Source organism: Podarcis liolepis, assembly GCF_965112155.1.
Source record: "Podarcis liolepis genome assembly, chromosome: 5".
Lineage (NCBI taxonomy): Eukaryota > Metazoa > Chordata > Lepidosauria > Squamata > Lacertidae > Podarcis > Podarcis liolepis.
This window is the reverse complement of record NC_139556.1, coordinates 25965492-25984977: the sequence shown is the minus strand read 5'-3', so window position 1 is coordinate 25984977 and position 19486 is coordinate 25965492. Positions and strand designations below refer to the sequence as shown.

The following is a 19486-nucleotide window of genomic DNA, read 5'->3' as shown; positions in this document are numbered from 1 at the left end:
AATTCTGGAAAAGATCTGTTGAAAGTTCTCTGTGGACAAAAGTTATTTGCCACTGCTTACTGACGGGCTTTCCGAAGCATCAGTCAACAGCAAAGGTCTTAGAGTGGAATAACTATTTTTGTGGTTTTCTGGGTAACAGTTCATACACTCCTTATAATGTACTCCCTTCCTTGCTATTGGTTTTCTGCATACAATGACAAATCCAGATTTAGGATGGACATCTGGCCGGTCCCAGTTTATTATCTCATGTTTTATTCTGCTGTTGAATTGGCTGCAGCACATTGACACTGTGCATTGTCCTCACAAGAGTACAGTCTTCTTAATCCTTTTCTGAATATATAAGAGGCTTAAAGTATGGAGAAATATAAAGCAAGCACTTGTTTTATACTAAGCTCTGGCTATGCTGCTTTAATCGTATTTGTACTTACACAAATTCCTCATTTGCCATGGAAATTGTTCACACATTGGGATATAGCAATCAGGGCTGTTATTTTCCCCTTCCTTCCAATAACAGATTATTCCCCCTCCATTTTCTACTGTTCAACCCAAAGCCAAAGCCACATATATCAGGCTTCCCACAACCTTGATCCATGTTTCCTTCACCTTACTTCTTAGTGAGGTAGTAAGTCTCTGTGTGTATCATATGAAAAACATTGCTTCATATCGATAACTAGCATGTCAGGGAGGCTAGGCTAGAACCAGGGATGGTGCCCCACCATAAGGCAAGGCAACCGCTTGTCTCAGACGGAAAGGTGCAGCAAACTGTTGTCCTCTTGGCCTGTTTGCCAGTTCTGAGCATTTGCAGAGCCCCGCACTGCCTGTTCCTGTTTTGTTGACTGGCTAGCAGACTGCGGCTGGTGCTATGGCCAGCTGGCCACCACCTCCAGCCCAGTGACAGCTAGCCAGGAGTTCTGCCACCACTTTACTGCCGCAGGAAAGTGGTAGAAGGGGTCCCAAAGTGCTGCCCTTGGCTATTTCATCTGCCTTTGAGGTCCCTTCCTCAGAACAAGGCATCGAAAGCAAGGTGAGCCTGCAGAGAAGGCTTGTTTCAAGTGATGCTGTTTATTACCGCAACACGTTAAATGATACTTTTGTGGTGGCGGAGCAGGCCACTTTACCCACAATGCCTCACTCTGAGGAAGGATACTATGCTCTGCAGAGCAAAGTGGCCCCAAGGTATCTGGTGGCAGCAGTGGATGAGGGGCATCATTGGGAGCAGGGGAAGAATGAAGAGGTGATGGTGGTGTGGTGCCAGGTGTGGGATCCAGGGCACAGGGAGGAGGCAGCTGGTTTGCTGTCTATCATAGACTCATAGCATCATGGAATTGTAGAGTTGGAAGGGACAACAAGGATGAGCCAGTCCAACCCCCTGCAATGCAGGAATCTTTGTGCCCAACGTGGGCTTGAACCCATGACCCTGAGATTAAGAGTCTCAAGCTCTACCGACTGAGCTATCCCAACACTAGTTGGACCTGCTTAGACCTAGCTTTCCATTTGGAGAGCATTAATTTTTGAATGGAAGAGTATTCAGTCACCTTAGGCCCTGCCTGAAGTCTGCTGTGGTACAACCTGAGCCCTCAACAAAAACTAGGCTGATATGAGAAAGGGGCGATGTATATGGTTGTGCCAGGAGGTGGAATGCCTTTTATATCATAATAACCTGCCTAAATAGTTATGATTAGCTGCTCCATATTTTATTCTGTTTGGGCCTTAAAAAAAAAAAACTCATTAAGGAAAATTCAGTGTGAAGCTCTTCTTAAGAGTGACCCATTGGCAATAATGAGTTAGTTTGACACAAGGCAGTTTAAAAACAAGATGGTGTGTGTTCCTTCCTGCCTTGGCTAAAATGAAAAGACTTTAGCATGCATGACTCTCTCATGCAAGGCATTCAATCCAAAGTTGCTTAGGAACTCTGCTGAGCATGGGAGATTTTGTACATGGGAAAGACAATTTTTGTTGTATATTGCAGCCCCAAGAGGGAACCCCCCCTTCATTGCTTCTATCTCATCATCATCATCAGATGATTATATTTCCACTAACTGGGGTTAAAGAATGTTCAACTCTAGCAATGCCAGAATCTGTGGCCTAGGACCTCAGACATAGCAGAAAGCTACAATTACTACAATTAGTTTGGAATCTACTTTGGCAGCACCTCACAAAATATGGCTTGTAAGCTGTTGCAGTTTCAGACATAACACCAAACCATAGTTTGGCATAACACCTGCATAGAGCCATTTTGTGTTATTAAACATTCCGGGGGTGCGGGTGGGAACAGCATCAGCATAAGCATTCAGCCTTTTGACTGAAATCACAATACATCTCACAACATTAATATAGCAATACAGAACTCGACAGGCAGATTGCTAAGATGAGAGGCATTAAACCTGCACAACACATTACATAATGAAGACTGATTTGGCAGGCTTGACTGATGAGAGATCCAGTCACTCATCCCTCCATCAGTTGCCAGATTTAAATAAATGGTATTCATGAAACAGTAAGAATTTTAGAAACAAATCCCTCCTTTTGCAAACACCCATTTTATGCAAATAGGAAAACAGAGGCACAAACATACGACCTAAATACTGGATACTGCCTTAATCGCTCAACAACCCAGAAATACCCTATGTACAAACAAGCAGAAAGCCTTAACAGATCCCCACTATTTCCCCCTCTGCTTGGTTTCCTGCAGTTCCATCTTGCAACAACAACAACAACACAATGTGCTTCACAGCTTGCAGTTCGTTTGAGGGACATGTAAAATGAGAGTGACCTGCAGAGGTTAGAGGCATCTTATTTGGCAAATGGCACGGGGCAGATGGAGAGGCAAGTTCGGCAACGACATCTGCACGGCGTCCTTTCAGTAATGCGACAAATGCTGGTAGACAATGCAAAGCCTTTCTAGTGTGAGACCGCAGTCGATTGGAGTCATAGTAAGTGGTTTCTGCTACTGGATGCGTCCAGTTGGGCCTGCCTCAATTTGGGACTGTTTCACACATTACACAGCAACAAGCCTGACACAGAGTGGGAGACTCAACGAGAGTACGCAGCTAAACCTGGATCCCTGACGAGCATGCCTGTATGACGTACGAGGTTTCAAACACCAATTTGTCGCGATATTTTTGAGTGTGCACTTCAAAACCCAACCTAGGTGTACATTTAAGGGATGTAGCGTGTGTGTGTGAAGAGGCCCTTGCTTAATGCCACAGCGCGTTACTTCGTTTTGTTATCAACTTCAGCTTTCTCAATCTTCTGTCCTGTGAGGAACTGCCATATCCCCCCTCTGTAGTTCTCGTTCCCCAGAGCATAGACCAAAGCATTCACGGCTGGCGAGGTTTTGGCAATAACAGCAGGGATCTGTTAGGGAGCAGAGCATTTAAGGAGGTTAGATAAGGATGGGTTCGTGTTTACACAGAATTTCATAATGAAATGTATGAGGTCTGGGTGGTACCCTGATCAGCAACTAATTTTTAACAGCGGCCATGTTTTTCACCGAGCTGGGGCTGATGGAACAACCTCCCCATTCTTCTACTCTCTCTCTATTCCTATGTTCTGCCACTTCCATTTGCGCTCCTTAAATCTTGGGCCCACAAAACCATTCTTGGCTCTACCAGAGGAGCAAGGGACACACATTCCCTCTGGGTTGTGGTGCATTTGCCAGGTTCTCAGGTGTGCTCCTCTTTGCCTGGACTCAGTGGCCAGGCAGGGGGCGATGATGTTTATTTCCCCACTGCCATCCATTTATACGGTGCTTTGCAGAGTTAGGCAAAAGGGTTAGTGGCCTGTTCCCAAGGATTATACAGTCTAAAATGGATTGTGTTTGAGGAAGACAGCAGAGGAGAACCCAAGAAGCTGCTTTATACCATGGCAGACCATTGATCCATCTAGCTTAGTACTGCCAGCAGTTCTACAGGACATTTCTAGCCATATCTGGGGACACGAGGGATTGACCTAGGGCATTCTGCATGCAAGGAATAAGCTCTGCCATTGAGCTGCATGCTCCAATCTCCTTGCCTCAGGCTTCTGGGTGTTCTTTCTTGTACTCTCCCATTGATACCAAGTGCTTAGAATTGTCTGCATTGCACGAAAGATCTTTGTGCTCTCAGGCTATTTTTACATACCATTCGAATTTTGGGGGAGATGAAAGTCACATTTTCAACTGCGGCATAGAAACATAAAAGCGAGTAGGGACCCCAGCAGATGACCAAAGATTTCACCGGCAAACCAGTATTAAACTGGAAAAAACAAGAACAGAGAACGTGGTATTGCGTAAATAAAACTGATATAAAAAGTTAAGATTGATACAACACACAAAAACCCTTTGGTTACAACAGGAGCACATGATTTTGAGACAAAATAAATGTTTCCAGCACTTTGCCACAAATAGATTCCCCCTCCCCCTTTTAAATGGCAACCATGAGGAAGTTGGAAGACTGCTTCTTTTGTGTATCAGACTGCATAACCAAGCTATAGGAGATGGTTCCTTGAGTGGGAAAGGAAGCTGTGTACAACCCTTTATATGCCGGGGTATTTTCTTACCTTGAACTGTCCTGTTTTCTTGAATTTGTGATCTATCGATTGATAGGCTGTTAGCATGATGAACACCGGAATCAAGAAATTGAAAAGGGCCAGAGGAATAAGATAGGAAATATAATTCCTGGAGGGGGGAGGGGAGAGAGGAAAGGGCAGAGATCTGTCATTCTGTTTACAATGTTATATAATTGATATTAAAAACCACTTAGGAGAGAAATCATATATTCAATTAGGTTTAGCAAAACATCTTAAGGGGCAGCTCTCTGTATTAAACATAATAGTTCCGTAGGACAACTGTCTCTGGTGGGCTGCCTGATTTCTTAGGAGGCACAATATGATTAGTGGAGGTGGGGCAGTGAGGCACAGGGATGGAAAAATCCATCAATTTCACTTTCTCTCACTTTCTCATTTTTCTAGCCTTAAGTTCAGTTCTCCACATTAGCTTGCAAACTTTTTTTAAAAACAACCTCACGAAAATCCACCAGTATTTCAATGCAAAATCTTTTGAATATGCATGATGTTTATTTCAGTTTTGCCTCATATACATATTTTTTTTGCAATGCAATTTCCCCTAATGCATTTTTGCAAGTGATTGTCACCAACGTGTGTATTTTATGCATATTTTACCGCAGTATGTGCATTTTTGTACATGTCGCATGGCTGGGGAACTGCATCGCACCATTCAGAATGTCAAAGGATGGCTGCGTTTTAGCAGCAGAAGAGCGATATTCTGCCAGGCAACCTTTTGCCACTGCCCTGTATATGTTTGTCTGTAAAATTCATTTTTACTAGTTGCGCCTCTTTTTATTTTTATTTTAAAGCCACACAGAAATGCCTAGACGGAACACACCTGTCACCTTTGCTATAGTCCAATGTGCAACATGTTCTTAGAGGCTCGTAGTCATATTCACCCCATCCTAGAAGAGGCATCACAGCCCAAAAGCCAGCAAAAAGCCATAGAAATATCACCATGGAAATCACTGAGCCCCACTGTAGCTTACTTCCTGTAAATGAGAAGAAATCAGATTCATAAACTTGGAATGGAAATAAAAGCAGCAACTCTGAGTCAATTGACCAGGGAGTTCTATTGAGAGAGGGGGCTGTGGTTAGAGAAAGGAGTGACTAACTTATGTTGAAACAGGGAGGTTCTTCTTTAAGACAATGGATGGTGAAAGAAAAAGCCAACCTTCATGATATTTTGGATATATTTAAAAATTCTAATATCTGTTTTTCTACACTCCAATGAAGGGTGCTTTAGATTGATTGAAGATGGATACTTAGGACAATATAATTTTTAAAATTCTGACTTTAAATTGTTCATGGACAATTGAATCCAATTTAACGTAGAGATAATACTGTCTTCTCTACTGGTGCACGAGACAATTACAATGTCTCATAACAATAGTATTGCATCATGAGCCCTGTTCTACAGGCAATTTACTGTCATGCCCAAGAATTTACTGTCCTACTGTCATGCTTTGGACTTGTAATGTGGCAGAATGAAGAGGAAGCAGATGTTCTTCATGTTTCCTGTTCTCCATGCCAGAAAAGCATCTCCTCTACCTTGGAAAATTGCAATATATCTGGTGCATCTACCAGAATCCAGACATGCGGACATTTCCCCCTTCCCCCACCATCCCAAAGAAGCACCATCACATCCATAGTTCTTGTTATTTTCCAAAATATTTCATGGAAGGTTATGCTCTCAGAATGTTAACATCCATTTCAGAGCTACTGCAAACAATGTCTGATGCTTTTAAAAAGCACTTATGATTTAAACTGATAGGTAAAGATGAAGGTATGTATCAAATAAAGTCAACTGGTTAGTGCAAGAACTTCTCCCTGTGCAACAGGACTTCCCCTCTCTCTCCTCTCCCCATGTGCCCTTGCATGTCTCCAAACTGCTCTGGGTTCCCCCCATTCTCTGGAGAAGATTTCAGGAAGGACACGAGGGGGGCATGCAAGGATGGAAGATGGGCAGAAAGGCCTGTTGCCCAGGGGGGAGGTCTTTGTGCTAAAGTGGCAAAACTTCATTCCGCTTTCTACCACCGACCAGCAAACCTCTTTTAAAATTCTTAAGTATTTTATTTGTCATGTTTCCATACCAATTTGTAATACTTTTTTAAAAATAATTTTTATTAAGTACAAATCAGAAAACATACATATTTACAACAAAAGAAAATACAAAGGGAAAAAAAATACATATAACCAAGGAAAAAAATTAGAGAATACTTTGCCTCTTTTCATATTTACAGTTATTTATACCTCTATAAAATGCTATTCACAATAAAGGAGTGAAATGAAAGATAAGATATCAGAAAAAAGAAAAAAAGAACAAAGAAAAAATAAAGAAGTAAAAGAAAAGGATCATAGGTGAAAATTTTCGAAAATTTTCACCAATTTGTAATACTTTTACATCATCTCTCCTTCTTGTAAACCGGGGTGGGTGTCATTTACAATGAACTAATGATCTAGATCAGGCATCCCCAAACTTGGCCCTCCAGATGTTTTGGGACTACAATTCCCATCATCCCTGACCACCGGTTCTGTTAGCTAGGGATGGTGTGAGTTGTAGTCCCATAACATCTGGAGGGTTGAGTTTGGGGATCCCTGATCTAGATCTATACAAATACCAGGCTAGTACTTACTAGTGCAGTATTGATGATATCGGTCCCAGGCAATGGAAGCTGCAGAGCTAATACTAGTCAGTGCTGTCAAAAATCCTTGAAATCCATGTATCTGGCAACCATCAGAGCCATAGGGCCAGTATCTGAAAAGAGATAAATGAAAACATTGGAACCTGCCATAGGTGGAGCGATCAGGACACTGATCTCATACCCTACCTGGATAGCAAGCAGGGCCTGACCAAGACATTTTGCCACCTGAGGTGAACCACAAAATGGCTCCACCCACCCACCTGGGAAGAAGGGGTGAGGGAAGGCTTATATCAGCAACAAGGGGGAAAATAAAGATTTACTTTAGGAACAAGGGGGAGTGCAGCAGCAGCAACAGTGGGCAAGGCATCCCTTGGAGGCTGAATCTGCTGCCCTTGTGGATCTTGCCACCTGAGGCAGTTTCCTCATCTTGCCATCCCCGATAGGAAGGCAAAGTTGGCATCACCAGAGTTATGTGGGTCCACTCATGCTGTATCTCTTATGTTTATGTTGTTGGAAGTACAACGGCAGGGAACATTCAATGTGTGAACTAAGGGATTAATTCTGTTTCTGTTTTGGCTCACAGCAGACTCTGAGTGGCTGGAGGTTCTAGTCAGTTGGCGAAGAACTGCAAGTGTGGAAGACATTTGAGATTTGACAGTTAGTGGCATTTGCAGGGAAAAGCGGCTCTGAAGGAGCTTCTCCTCTGTGCAGGTCTGGCTGAAGAAAAGAAAAACCTCTCTGTATATTTCCCCTCAGGTTATACCTTGCTCTTGTTCACTTTACCCTAAGTAAAGTATTATCCATTCCTTTTTCTCTTTAATCCAGTCACTCTGCTAACTGGTTATGGGCTCAGAAACACTATTGCTGTCACAAGCAAGCGTGACTCTTTTTTTTTTTTTGAAAGTTTTCATCTATACCTTTCAAGTTTATACATTTCATTAGTTTTACAATCTGTTTAACATTTCAAAATTGGATTCCTTCCCCCTCTTTTTGTGGTTCCTTAAATTTATTTATTTATAATATCTTCTGCGTATCCAAATTCATTTCACTTGCTCATTTAATTATCTACTGTAAATAGATACTCTTGTGAAACTGTGGGTTATTACAATAATCCTGCTAATGTTTTTATCTGTTTACAATTTATCTGAAAAAAAATCAATAAACCATTTCCATTATTTTATTAAAAAGTTTGTTATCTTGATTTCTTATCCTTCCAGTAAGTTTTGCTATTTCTGCATATTCTATGAGTTTCTGTAGCCATTCTTCCTTTACTGGGACTTCTGCTTCTTTCCACTTTTGGGCAAGTAGCATTCTTGCTGCTGTAGTAGCATAAATAAATAAATTTCTATACGATTTGGGTAGTTCTGTCCCTGTAATTCCCAAGTGAGCCTGGCTCTGAGAGAAAAGGAAAGTAAACCTGAAGCAGAACAAAGCATCTGAGGGGAAAATGGGAAGCAGTTCAGGTTTGAAATTGGGTACTGAAAAGCTGAGCAATGGGAACAACCCACTATGGAAATCCAAACTAGAAGTCCTACTGGAAACCCACCTGTGGAAAGTGCTGAGTACAGACTCACTGACAACCCTGAAAAACTGGGCCAAAGAGAAGAGGCAAGCAAAGGCAGCGATCTGCCTGCTTGTGGAAGATGACCAGCTCATTCACATCAGGAAAGATCATACAGCTAAGGGGATGTGGAATGCCTCATAGAGACTATGTGAGCTTGCAGATTTAAGCAATGATCGCTTCCCACATCAAATGGGGGGGGGGCGCCTTTTGCATGGTTGCGCACAGCCCCCCAGGTCCCAGTGCAGCTTCTGGTAGTATGGGCTGGCTTCGCTTGCCCCAGGCTGGATACCTGGAGGTCTCTGCCTACCTCAGCCAATCGCCCAATCCCGCCTGGGGAGGCGTTGCCAGGGGATTGGCCAGGTAGGGGGAGGGACTGACCTGCCCACACAACGGAAGGTGAATGTTAGCTGTGAAGCATCAGTTGGCTCCAGAGCTTCTCCCACCCTGCCCTCCCTCAGTTTAGCCTTCTATTGCAGGTTAATCTCTTCTTCACATGTACGTGGGCACTGCTACGTCATGGTCACTGTTGAAGGGCCGGAAAGGAATTTTCCTGCATAGGCAGGTTTTGCCTTTCCCGTAGCAAAATGCCACAACTTTGGTGGTTTCAGGCCTTGGGCAGAATCCTTTAGTCTATCTTCCTAAATGGGGGGGGGGGCGTGAAGCAGTGATCCACCCCGCCCTTGCGGCAGTGATCCCAGGGTTCCCCGTTAAAGGGGTCTTGTGGGGAGGCATTGGCCATACGCCGAGAGGCTGTCATTGCTCTCCCCTGTGACAGCAGCAAAATGGGGGGTGGGCTCTTTGCTTGAACATATGTTCTCCAGAGCCAGCTCATTCCCCACACATTCTGGATAACCCTGATGTCTCCCAGATCCCCAGCTGGGGACTGGGAAGGATAAATGCCTAATGCCCGAGCCAAGGTCTCCCTACATCTGAAACTTAATAAAGTTGTAGCCAATTTTAATCCCACAGCATGTTGTCTTGAGTCATTATTCCACTCGGGGGTCGCCTGGGGTTGGGGGGGACTCTGCCTGTCCATGCAATAAGATGTATCTGCTGTGCAAACTGTATGGAATCTGGATGCATTGCTCCATTCTCTCCTGACTCACTGCACATAACCCCAAGTATAGGAATGGTCAGTTTAAGAAGACTGGGAGCTTCTACTATATAGAACTTTAAATTTTGCATGTCCAGACATTGTAGCACCCTAATTTATTTTCAAAGCAGCATGCGTGAGTATCACACCTCTGAAATACATTAGTTTATCAGTGGCTTAAAAGGACAGATAAAACACATCAATTGTCATTAGCACTTATTTTTTTTTTAGTGGAAAGGCACATTATATTCTTGAATAAATGAATAAATAAAATCTACCTTAAGAAACTAGAGAAAGCTGCAATGAATGCATTGGTGCAGATTCCACAGTCGGACAGTGCAAGGTTGAAAACCAGAAAGTTGCCAGGCGTTCGAAGTGCTTTGATTTTCCAGAAAGAGATGATGGTCAGCAAATTCAGAGAGAATCCAAGCAGCGCTGAAAACAAGCACAGGTTTAAAAGGGTTGTTTTATAACTTTTGCTCACGCTTGGACTCAACAAACTACACCAGCCATACCACCAAGCATTCAACAATGCCCCAACTTTTCCTACTCACATAGTTACTTTTGTATCCCTGTATCTGTTTATAACAATCAGAGTTGGCTTGGACTAGTTATGACAATTAACTACAGCCAGAGAGAAGAATAAGGAATCAGATTGAAACATGGGACCATTTGATTTGCCTAAAAATAGGGGGAAGAACAAAAAAATGGGACAAATATCAGAAGGGGGAAAGGGTTAGCCTCACTCCCTCATCATGGTTCCAGTGCAAGCTGAGCTTGACCAAATTTAAGCACAATAATTGTGGCAAAACACATTTGCAGTTTTCCTGCATCATGCGTCGTTTGGTTCTTTGCTTTTACTTACATTTGTTCCTCACCAAACAACAGCCAACTGTTAGTAACCCAGTTATGAGATGCAGCCTTTTCCAACCTGGTGCCGTTCAGAGGTTTTAGACTAAAAGTCACACTAGCCCCAGACAGCATCTGTCTGTATACCTCTAGCACAGCTCTATTTTTCTCAATTTATTAAAAAGGGGAACAGATTAAATTCATTTCTCAAGAGACCAATGTGGGTTACAATAGATCCCAGTCTATTATTTTAATACTTTGCATTTTTTTTTAAAAAAAAATCTAAACATGTACAGCAAACAATCATGACAAATAAATAAGGAATTATATTATGCAGATTATAAAGATATATAGATTATATAGAATAGATTATATAGATGATAAACAACTCAGGTTTATGGAAAGCTAAATCTGGTATAACGAAAGACTTGAATAGGGGGTAGGTGGTTAAAAGGAGGTGGAAGAGAGAAAGGATTACAAATTATTCAATGGAATAGCTGAAACAAAATTGGTTTATTCTCAAAGTATTGATCTATGGCCCTCAGTAGGAAAGTATGTGCAGGTAAAAGGATCAGAGATGCTCTTGTCTGTAAGATGGTGAGATGTTAATACCACTAGTACTGCCAGTCAGGTGACTGTAAGCATGCCATCTTGAGTTTGCCATCTTGAGCATGCCATCTTGAGCTAGGAGCTCCCTCAGCCTCAGGAGCAGTCCTAAGTGTGCCTTCGAGCAAGATGGTATAACTGAAGCTTCAGAAAAATCAAATCTCCCATGAAAGCTATCTGCAGATTGCTAAAACCAACTGGAAGTCTTCCTGAGTTGCCCTGCAATAATTCTCAGTATCCTCAAATTTTCAAAGAACAAATGTGCAGGATTATTAGAGGCACTTATCATGGTTTACTGGGGTTGCAATCTTAACTCTTCATGCCGTTCTGATCTCCCACGGCCCCAGTTAGGACTGCTCTGCTTGTGAACTAAAATGACCTTGGTCCTTTATATTATTGGGAGAAAGCGACAGCTCTGCTTTGCATGCAGAAGAATAAGTCTTCACGCCTCAGCATCTCCAGGAAAGCCTAGGAGAGACCCCTGGCTGAAATCCGGAAGAGCCACTGTCAATCATTCATTGTAGATAATACCGAGCTAGTTGGGGATCATAGAATTGTAGATCTGGAAGGGACCATGAGGGTCATTTAGTCCAACCCCCTGCTATATATATTTGCTCAGAACTGAGGCCCACTGTGTCCAATTAAGTGTGCACAGTATCGGAATTTGAATAATTCCTTCTACTTTATGTGACATCCATTACACTGCTGGGTAGTTAAATCAAGGGGCCAGATTCAACTAAATAAAGCTAGTGAGAGCCAGTGCCATGGGTCCTGTTAGCGCAACAGGGCTTCCCCCCTCACTTCCCATGCTTCCCCAAATCTGCCCCCCCAAATCAGCTCTGAGGAGTCCAGAGAACACCCAGAACAGCATTGGGGGGGGGGGGAGAGGGGAAATCGTTCCATCTGGCCAGCAGAAATGCTTGCCTGTAGAGCAACATTGAATTCCATCTTAAGACATGATGTAGCCAGAGTTAAGTAATTTTAATTCCCATTGATTTAAATGCACGTGCTTAGTTTTGTGCCATGGATATAAGTGGAACTGGATCATGCCCTGCATTTATTACAAAACTTCAGCGGCGGACATCCGACTTACATTGTTCTTTTTCCTCCGGAGATAATCCCTTGAAAACCCACCACCAACATATTTTTACCAAGACTGTGGCTGCAACCTTAAATACACCTACCTGGCAGTAAGTCGCTTCAAACTCAAAGGGGCTTACATCTGGCTGCAAATTTACAGATTTGTATTGTAAATGTATCTGTCATCCACACTCCTGGATTGGAGGTCAAATATTTTCCCCACTCAAAGAACTGAACAGTTCTTTTTGACCATTAGAATAGGACCAAAATACATCAGCAGGAATGAAAGCATTTTTTTTGCTTGACAGTGATATATGCCACCATCAAATTTCATATGCATGGAGTATACTTCAGCTACAAAGTGACTGATTTCATTAAGACAGATGCATTTCTTAATTCTTTGAATTTTTCATTCCTTGGGAACTAAAAGTGTGTTTAATTTTTACCAGATTGCCTTCTTTTATATCATTTTAAAAGTCAGCAGGCAATTATCTGTGTTTTTAGTAACAACATTAAAAAGCACAGTAAAAGGGGAAAAAAATGGTACAAAACTTAACAGGTTTCAGCCCAAGTATAAAAACGAAACTATAAATAACAAAAAGGATCAGAATTCTCAACTAGACTGTTTGCTAATTTATCACTAGCACAACTGTCTGTGAAGCTGAGACACTCAGCTAATTTATTACTAATGCAAATGCATTTGCACAGTCTGTTGAAATTCCTACAACAAGTTATGTGAAGAAGAAGAAATAGGGGCAAAATCCATTTAGCTGGACTTTTGAGACAGGTTTTTCTTTTGTGAGTAAGATATGCTTAAAATCCAGTGCTGTTGAATGATGTGTCCCTCAGCCTATTTTGGGCATCTTCATTCAAGTATACAAGATTCTGTTATATAACCTTGTTAGGTGAAAAAAAGATGGGCACAAATGGAAAGCGATGAGTTTCAGAATAAACAGTCAGATATGAACCATCTGTATGAATCCTCAGTCCTAAATGCAAAAACCACCTTTTAAGTCCATACGGAACAGAAACAATAAAGATCTTTATTCCTGGAATCCTTCAAAACAACAAACTTAACTTTCGCTCCTCAATAGTCTTGTTGCATAACATGCCTTGCAAGCAACCTCTGCCCTGTTTCATAAAGGCATAATGAACAATGGCGTAGCCATAGAAACAAGATTTACCCTGAAGCCTATACTGCTCTATTGAAAGTGTTATGTGGTTATATATAATCTTTCCCCCTTCTTCTTCAAACCACAGTTTTGCTTGAGCAATGAAACAGCAAGAAGGTCTGATCTGATCTAAGAATTCTCTGACCACACCACCCTTCATCCCAGCTTACCTTCTGCCATCATCAGGGTGCCCAAACCAAAGACTTCAACTTCAGTGAAACCTTCAGGGAGAGTGTGTGGTGTTGCCATCTTTAAAGCAGCAAGGCCAGACTAGCTTAGGCTCTGCCTCCCCTACTAGCAAACTCCAAGTGACAATCTCTCTCTCTCTCTCTCTCTCTCTCTCTCTTTTTTTGGCTAGATGTTCTGACTCTTCCGAAAGCCTAAAACAGCTTCTTTCTTAAAGGGCCAGTTGGTGCATGGACATGGACTGAGTACAGTACAGTGGTTCCTCGGGTTACAGATGCTTCGGGTTATAGATACTTCAGGTTACAGACTCCGCTAACCCAGAAATATTACCTTGGGTTAAGAGCTTTGCTTCAGGATGAGAACAGAAATCGTGCTCAGGTGGCGCAGCAGCGGCAGCAGGATGCCCCATTAGTTAAAGTGGTATCTCAGGTTAAGAACTGTTTCAGGTTAAGAACGGACCTCCAGAACGAATTAAGTTCTTAACCTGAGGTAGCACTGTATTATGAGAAATGAGCTCTCTGTGCAACCTTTTCCAAAATCCCCATAATACAAGCAAGTGACAGTGGTCACCTGCCATTACCAGTAAGCTCTGAAAATTAAAGTTCACAGAGGGGGAAACAAAACAGGAATGTGCTGTTGGTCTTTACAGCAGTTACTGTTGCAATATGGATAAGAAATTAATCCATTCCTGGTTTTATGCTTATGTAGATTCAGAGTGACCATTATTTCATCTGAGTATTCCTCTCATTTGTGTACAGCTTAGGCTTCATATGACCATGCATGCAAGCATTTAGCTCCAACATAAATCTCAAGTAACAATGGAGTCTAGCCCAACTCCCATCGCTATCTACCTCACAGAAGAGCCCTAGCTTTGTCTGCACAGAAGAATGTCCTACTGAATTCAGTGGGGCTTACTCCCAGGTAAGTGGGGTTGGCATGGCAGCCTTAGTCTGAAAACCAAATAAAGTACTGTGGTGAACAGCTATTTGAAGTAAGGTAATTGTCTTAGCTAATGGTCAGGGGTCCCTTTACCTTTACCTTTTACTTTAATTTTCTTAAATAATTTGATATGTAACCATAGCTTGCTATCTCTTTCTCTTAATAAACGGCCTTTCTTGGGCCTCCGTACAAATACATTTATCGTGGGTAAATAACCACTAATTACAAAAAAAATTACATAATGTTAAGCTGCCTTTATCATTTAATTCACTTACATGTTAAATGAGCGACTCAGAAAATGAAACGAGACTTTAAGAGAGCGAACCAAACCCTTTCAGAAACTAGGAACATGGGAAGCTGTCTTATGCTGAGTCAAACCATTAGTCCATCCATCTCAGGACTGCCTACACTGACTGACAGCCGCTCTTCAAGGTTTTAGAGGCTGACACTCCCAGCCCTACACAGAGATGCTAGGGACTGAACCTATAACCTTCTGCACACAAAGCAGACATGCTATTGCTGACGTATGGCCTTTCCCCATGAAATGACCTCAGTATGAAATGACCTTCTTCACAATGAAATATATGACCAAATAAACAGCAGAGCTGTTACCTCTGATGAGCAGATTCCATAGTTTCACAGAAAAGCACAGTGAAACATGCAAAATCCACATGGATGCACAGCCTTGTCTCAGCTATGAAAACTTTGATAAAGCCTCTTTGGCATCCAGCTTACATAAATAAAGTACCACACAACTCTGTAAAATAAATTTACCTGACTATAATTGCTCATTTCTCCATGCCCATAATGATTTTAGGTTGTCACCTGAAAGCCTGCGGACAATGGATTAAGCACTAGTTCCAAAGGCTATTCTGGAAAATCATTTTAGTTCCCGGGTTTCTTTTGTTTCAGGATTGCTTCTTGCATCCATAGCTGGTCTTCATAAACTATGCGAAGCACCTGAGAAATGGCAAGACCTTTTAATCTGAGCTATGAGGTCTTAAGCAGCTTCAGCCTCTCAACTACAATGGAAAGAATAGCACTGACCTACCGTATACTACAGGGTATATTATTAAGTATAATGTAATATTTTAAGGATGATATATAATAAAAAGTGCTTTGAGCTTCTAAAGTGAAAAATAAATGCTAAATGTTATTACATTTACAGTTCCCACCAGCTTTTGAAGGTGTACTAGGTGTTTTGAAGGTATTCTATTGTTCTAGGCACGTTTTGCGACAGGCAATTGCATTAACGTGAGCCGTTTCTGAGCTCTGGGTACAGTACCGAGCCTAAGATTTCAGATTAAAACAGCCACTGCTAGGCAGGGAAAGGACTAGACCATGTGAAAAATGAACGTAAGATATTAGCTGAAGTTCATTCATTTTCAGCTTTGTTTTCTTGCTATAAAAAAGCACACCTGGACATTCCATTGTTGCGCCCATAACCTAGGTTTAAGGTGCAACTTAGCTAGCATTCATATCTCAGTTTCTAACTCTGGTTCCACTATATGGTTCATCTCTGTCTTATGCAGAATTTCCACGAGTGATGCACATTCCTGGCATGGAGATTCTGTAATCATTGGGTGAACCAAGTGGTGAGCAGATGTCAAGTGTCTGGTCTTCTGCATTGTGGGATTCTCTTTTGATGGCACCCACATTAGGATTTGGACCTCATATTTGACGTGACTCATATATTTCAATGAAATCAATGGGTCTTATTTCCAAGGAAAGTATGGAAGAAACCATGAAATATGGTGGTACAATCAAAATTGATGTTCACCTATACCAGTCTGATATAGTACTTACTACTGTACTCCTATTTCCTGATCTATTGTCTGTGGTTCTGGAATTGAGAGCCTTCAATTCTGAGTGGAAGCACCATATTATGAAAGTGGTAATTATTATTAGTTCTATTTAACACAGGCTTTCTTTCTTTTTTCCTTCCTTCCTTCCTTCCTTCCTTCCTTCCTTCCTTCCTTCCTTCCGAGGTCATATCTGCATTTCATCCAGTCTCCATCCCACCTCCAGTTCATCTGAACTGTAGAAGATGTAACCACAGTAACTACAATGACCCTGTACCCAACAGTATTGCATCACAAGCATTTTTCATTGTTTCAAACCCTCCAACATTTTTCCCAGTTGAAAATCTGAGACACTTTTGTAACATTCGTATTCTCACTAAAACTCACCACCTGGGCATCAGTGCCCATTATATTCCTCATATGCTGTATCCAGATACATATAATGAATCAAGTTACTCTGCAATGGTATATCTTGCAAGGGTATCTAAACTGGCCATAACCTTTTCCTAAAAGTGTTTAACAACGAACCTGGGTTTAGTAATCAGGGACAGGTCTTGGGGATAGATGCCCAGGACCCCACCCAGCAGAAAAAGGTGGGGGGGCAAGATGCAACAAACCTGGTTTATCATATTTGGAAGGGGATGAAATAATACATGTTACTATTTACAGATGCCACCCCCCTTCAACAAGACAGGTAAGAGGTCTAGAGCCAAAATTTGCAAGGGCATGATGAGAACATGCAACCTTTTCCCTCTCCTCCAGTGTATAGCAGGGATTATTGACTTGCACCACTGGTATTACTATGGAACAGCTGCAACTCAAATAAATTCAGGCAATGCTTACAATCAGTGATGGGAGGAAGGGAAGAAAATGCACTGGAAGATTGTGCCCTTGTGAGTGCATGTCCTGGAGTAAGTTGCAGCCCACCTCCCATTGCACTATCTATCTTCTAGAGACCCAGGGGAGGGGCTTGAAACTTGAAGGATACTGTTGTGCAACGTGTTAACAATTTTAAAAAGCCATTCATGGCATGTTCCACAAAGCTGATTTATCAAGATCAAAAGCAAAGCATAAAGGAAAATAAAGGCCCGTTCATGATAAATAGGTAAAGGTAAAGGGACCCCTGACCATTAGGTCCAGTCGTGACCGACTCTGGGCTTGCGGCACTCATGTCGCTTTATTGGCTGATGGAGCCGGCGTTTGTCCGCAGGCAGCTTCCAGGTCATGTGGCCAGCATGACTAAGCCACTTCTGGTGAACCAGAGCATCACATAGAAACACCGTTTACCTTCCCGCCAGAGCGGTAACTATTTATCTACTTGCACTTTGATGTGCTTTCGAACTGCTAGGTTGGCAGGAACAGGGACCAAACAATGGGAGCTCACCCCATTGAACCGCTGACCTTCTGATCGGCAAGTCCTAGATTCTGTGGTTTAACCCACAGCGCCACCCATGTCCCCTCCATGATAAATAGGGGTGGTTAAAGTATATGTGTTGACTTCTATTTCTGATGCCATTTTTATTTGGAGCTACCCCAGCTTACCTTCTACCAGTAGGGCGGTGCCAATACTAAACACCTCTAATTCAGTGAAGCCTTCAGGAACAGGGTATGCCGAAGTAACCATGTCTGCAAGAAAAATGCACCCTATTTTGGGCTCTCCACCCCAGCCACAGAAGTGACCCGATCACTTCTTTTCACTGAATTTCCCAGTAGTCTAAGACATCCTTCCTTCTTAAAGGGCCAATCCGCGTGCTGACACATGAAAGTTCTTATAGAAAAGCTTTGGGGCTTTAATACCAGCATGACAATCCTTACAAAAATGCCCTTAATGAGTCCGGCAGAATCCCCATCTCCCCGCACCCCCTGCAACTGCTGCAAATCGCATTTGTGTATTGTGGCAAAAGGAGAAGCATTCACGGAAATCACAACAGGCTCTTTGTAGGGATGAAATTTAAGAACGCCCTCCGGTTAATTCTGCAACACTGGGAAAGAATTAAAGGATGCTGGAATGGCCAGTGGGGGAGTGAGAGGTAATTGGGGAGTGACCTGAATAAAAGCAACAAATGTTATTCAATGTCTAATTAGGGGAAAGGGGACAAAGGGAATTTCTGGAGCACATATTTTGTTGTTCTTATGAAAGAAATCCAATGGCCAGCAATTTTTGTGAAACTGTTTTCCTCCTTTCTGGTCCTGTTTTGTAATGGGCTGCTAATAACTTTGCAGATGAGCAAACCACAGTTACATATCTGAGCTGCTCCCAAAGACAAAGCCTGCTCAAAAGGCCATGGCTCCTTGCAAGTTGGTGCCCGCTGCTGCAAGTCCCACTAAAAGCTGATTCACAAAATTCATTTCAAACTTGGGACCAGTTAGAGGTGCTGGCCAATGCTCAGCTGAGCTGCTACAAAATGCTAGGCCATGTGTCAAATTTGTTGTCTAGTAGAACTTACGTTATTGCTAGGAAGGATGGATCTGCCAGTTTTGGTTCTCTCCATTTCTCATTTTTCTAGTCTTAAATTCAGCTTTCCACATTTCTGAACAAGTTGGCAATTGTTTCAATAATAACAAAAAATGCTTGTGAAAATTCATCCGCATGTTAGTGCAAATTTCTCTGAATAGACACATTTTTGCAAGGCGACTTTCTCTTACAATGCATGCCTGTGTGCTGTTTTCACTGCTGTGTAGCCATTTATGCACACTAAACCTTATCATATGCATTTTTCTACACATTACTTGACTGGAGTACTGCATTGCAAAATTCGGAGAAGTGCAATTTTTGAAGAATGGCTGCCATTCGGTTCACAAATTGTTTCAGAAAGTGTGAATTTGGCAGGTTTGTCATCAGAAGTGAGAGACTGAGCAGAAGAATCAATATTGCATTCCCCCTTTTCTTCTCCCAATAGTGGCCATCCATCAAGGTGACCAAGGCCGATATCATCCCCGAATGGGGCCTGAACTTGGACTGAGATGGGTCTAGATAATCAGTTTCATCCAAGAATACCTGCAGC

General features: G+C 42.2%; 1 protein-coding gene across 3 annotated transcripts; it reads right to left on the bottom strand.

Moving 5' to 3' along the window:
- Positions 1-207: 207 nt before the first annotated feature.
- On the bottom strand, positions 208-18331 carry RGR (retinal G protein coupled receptor). 3 transcript variants are annotated; one of them, XM_083502840.1, is made up of 7 exons: positions 18024-18331; positions 10126-10282; positions 7182-7303; positions 5384-5537; positions 4540-4657; positions 4122-4235; positions 208-3357 (listed from the first exon to the last, which is right to left on the bottom strand). In XM_083502840.1, the coding sequence occupies exons 1-7, from the start codon at positions 18103-18105 to the stop codon at positions 3214-3216; spliced, it is 891 nt and encodes a 296-aa protein (XP_083358966.1). In that variant the 5' UTR covers positions 18106-18331; the 3' UTR covers positions 208-3213. The 3 variants fall into 3 exon arrangements, with proteins under 3 accessions (XP_083358966.1, XP_083358967.1, XP_083358968.1); XM_083502841.1 differs by lacking the exon at positions 18024-18331 and adding an exon at positions 13725-13876; XM_083502842.1 differs by lacking the exons at positions 10126-10282; positions 18024-18331 and adding an exon at positions 7511-7827.
- Positions 18332-19486: the final 1155 nt, after the last annotated feature.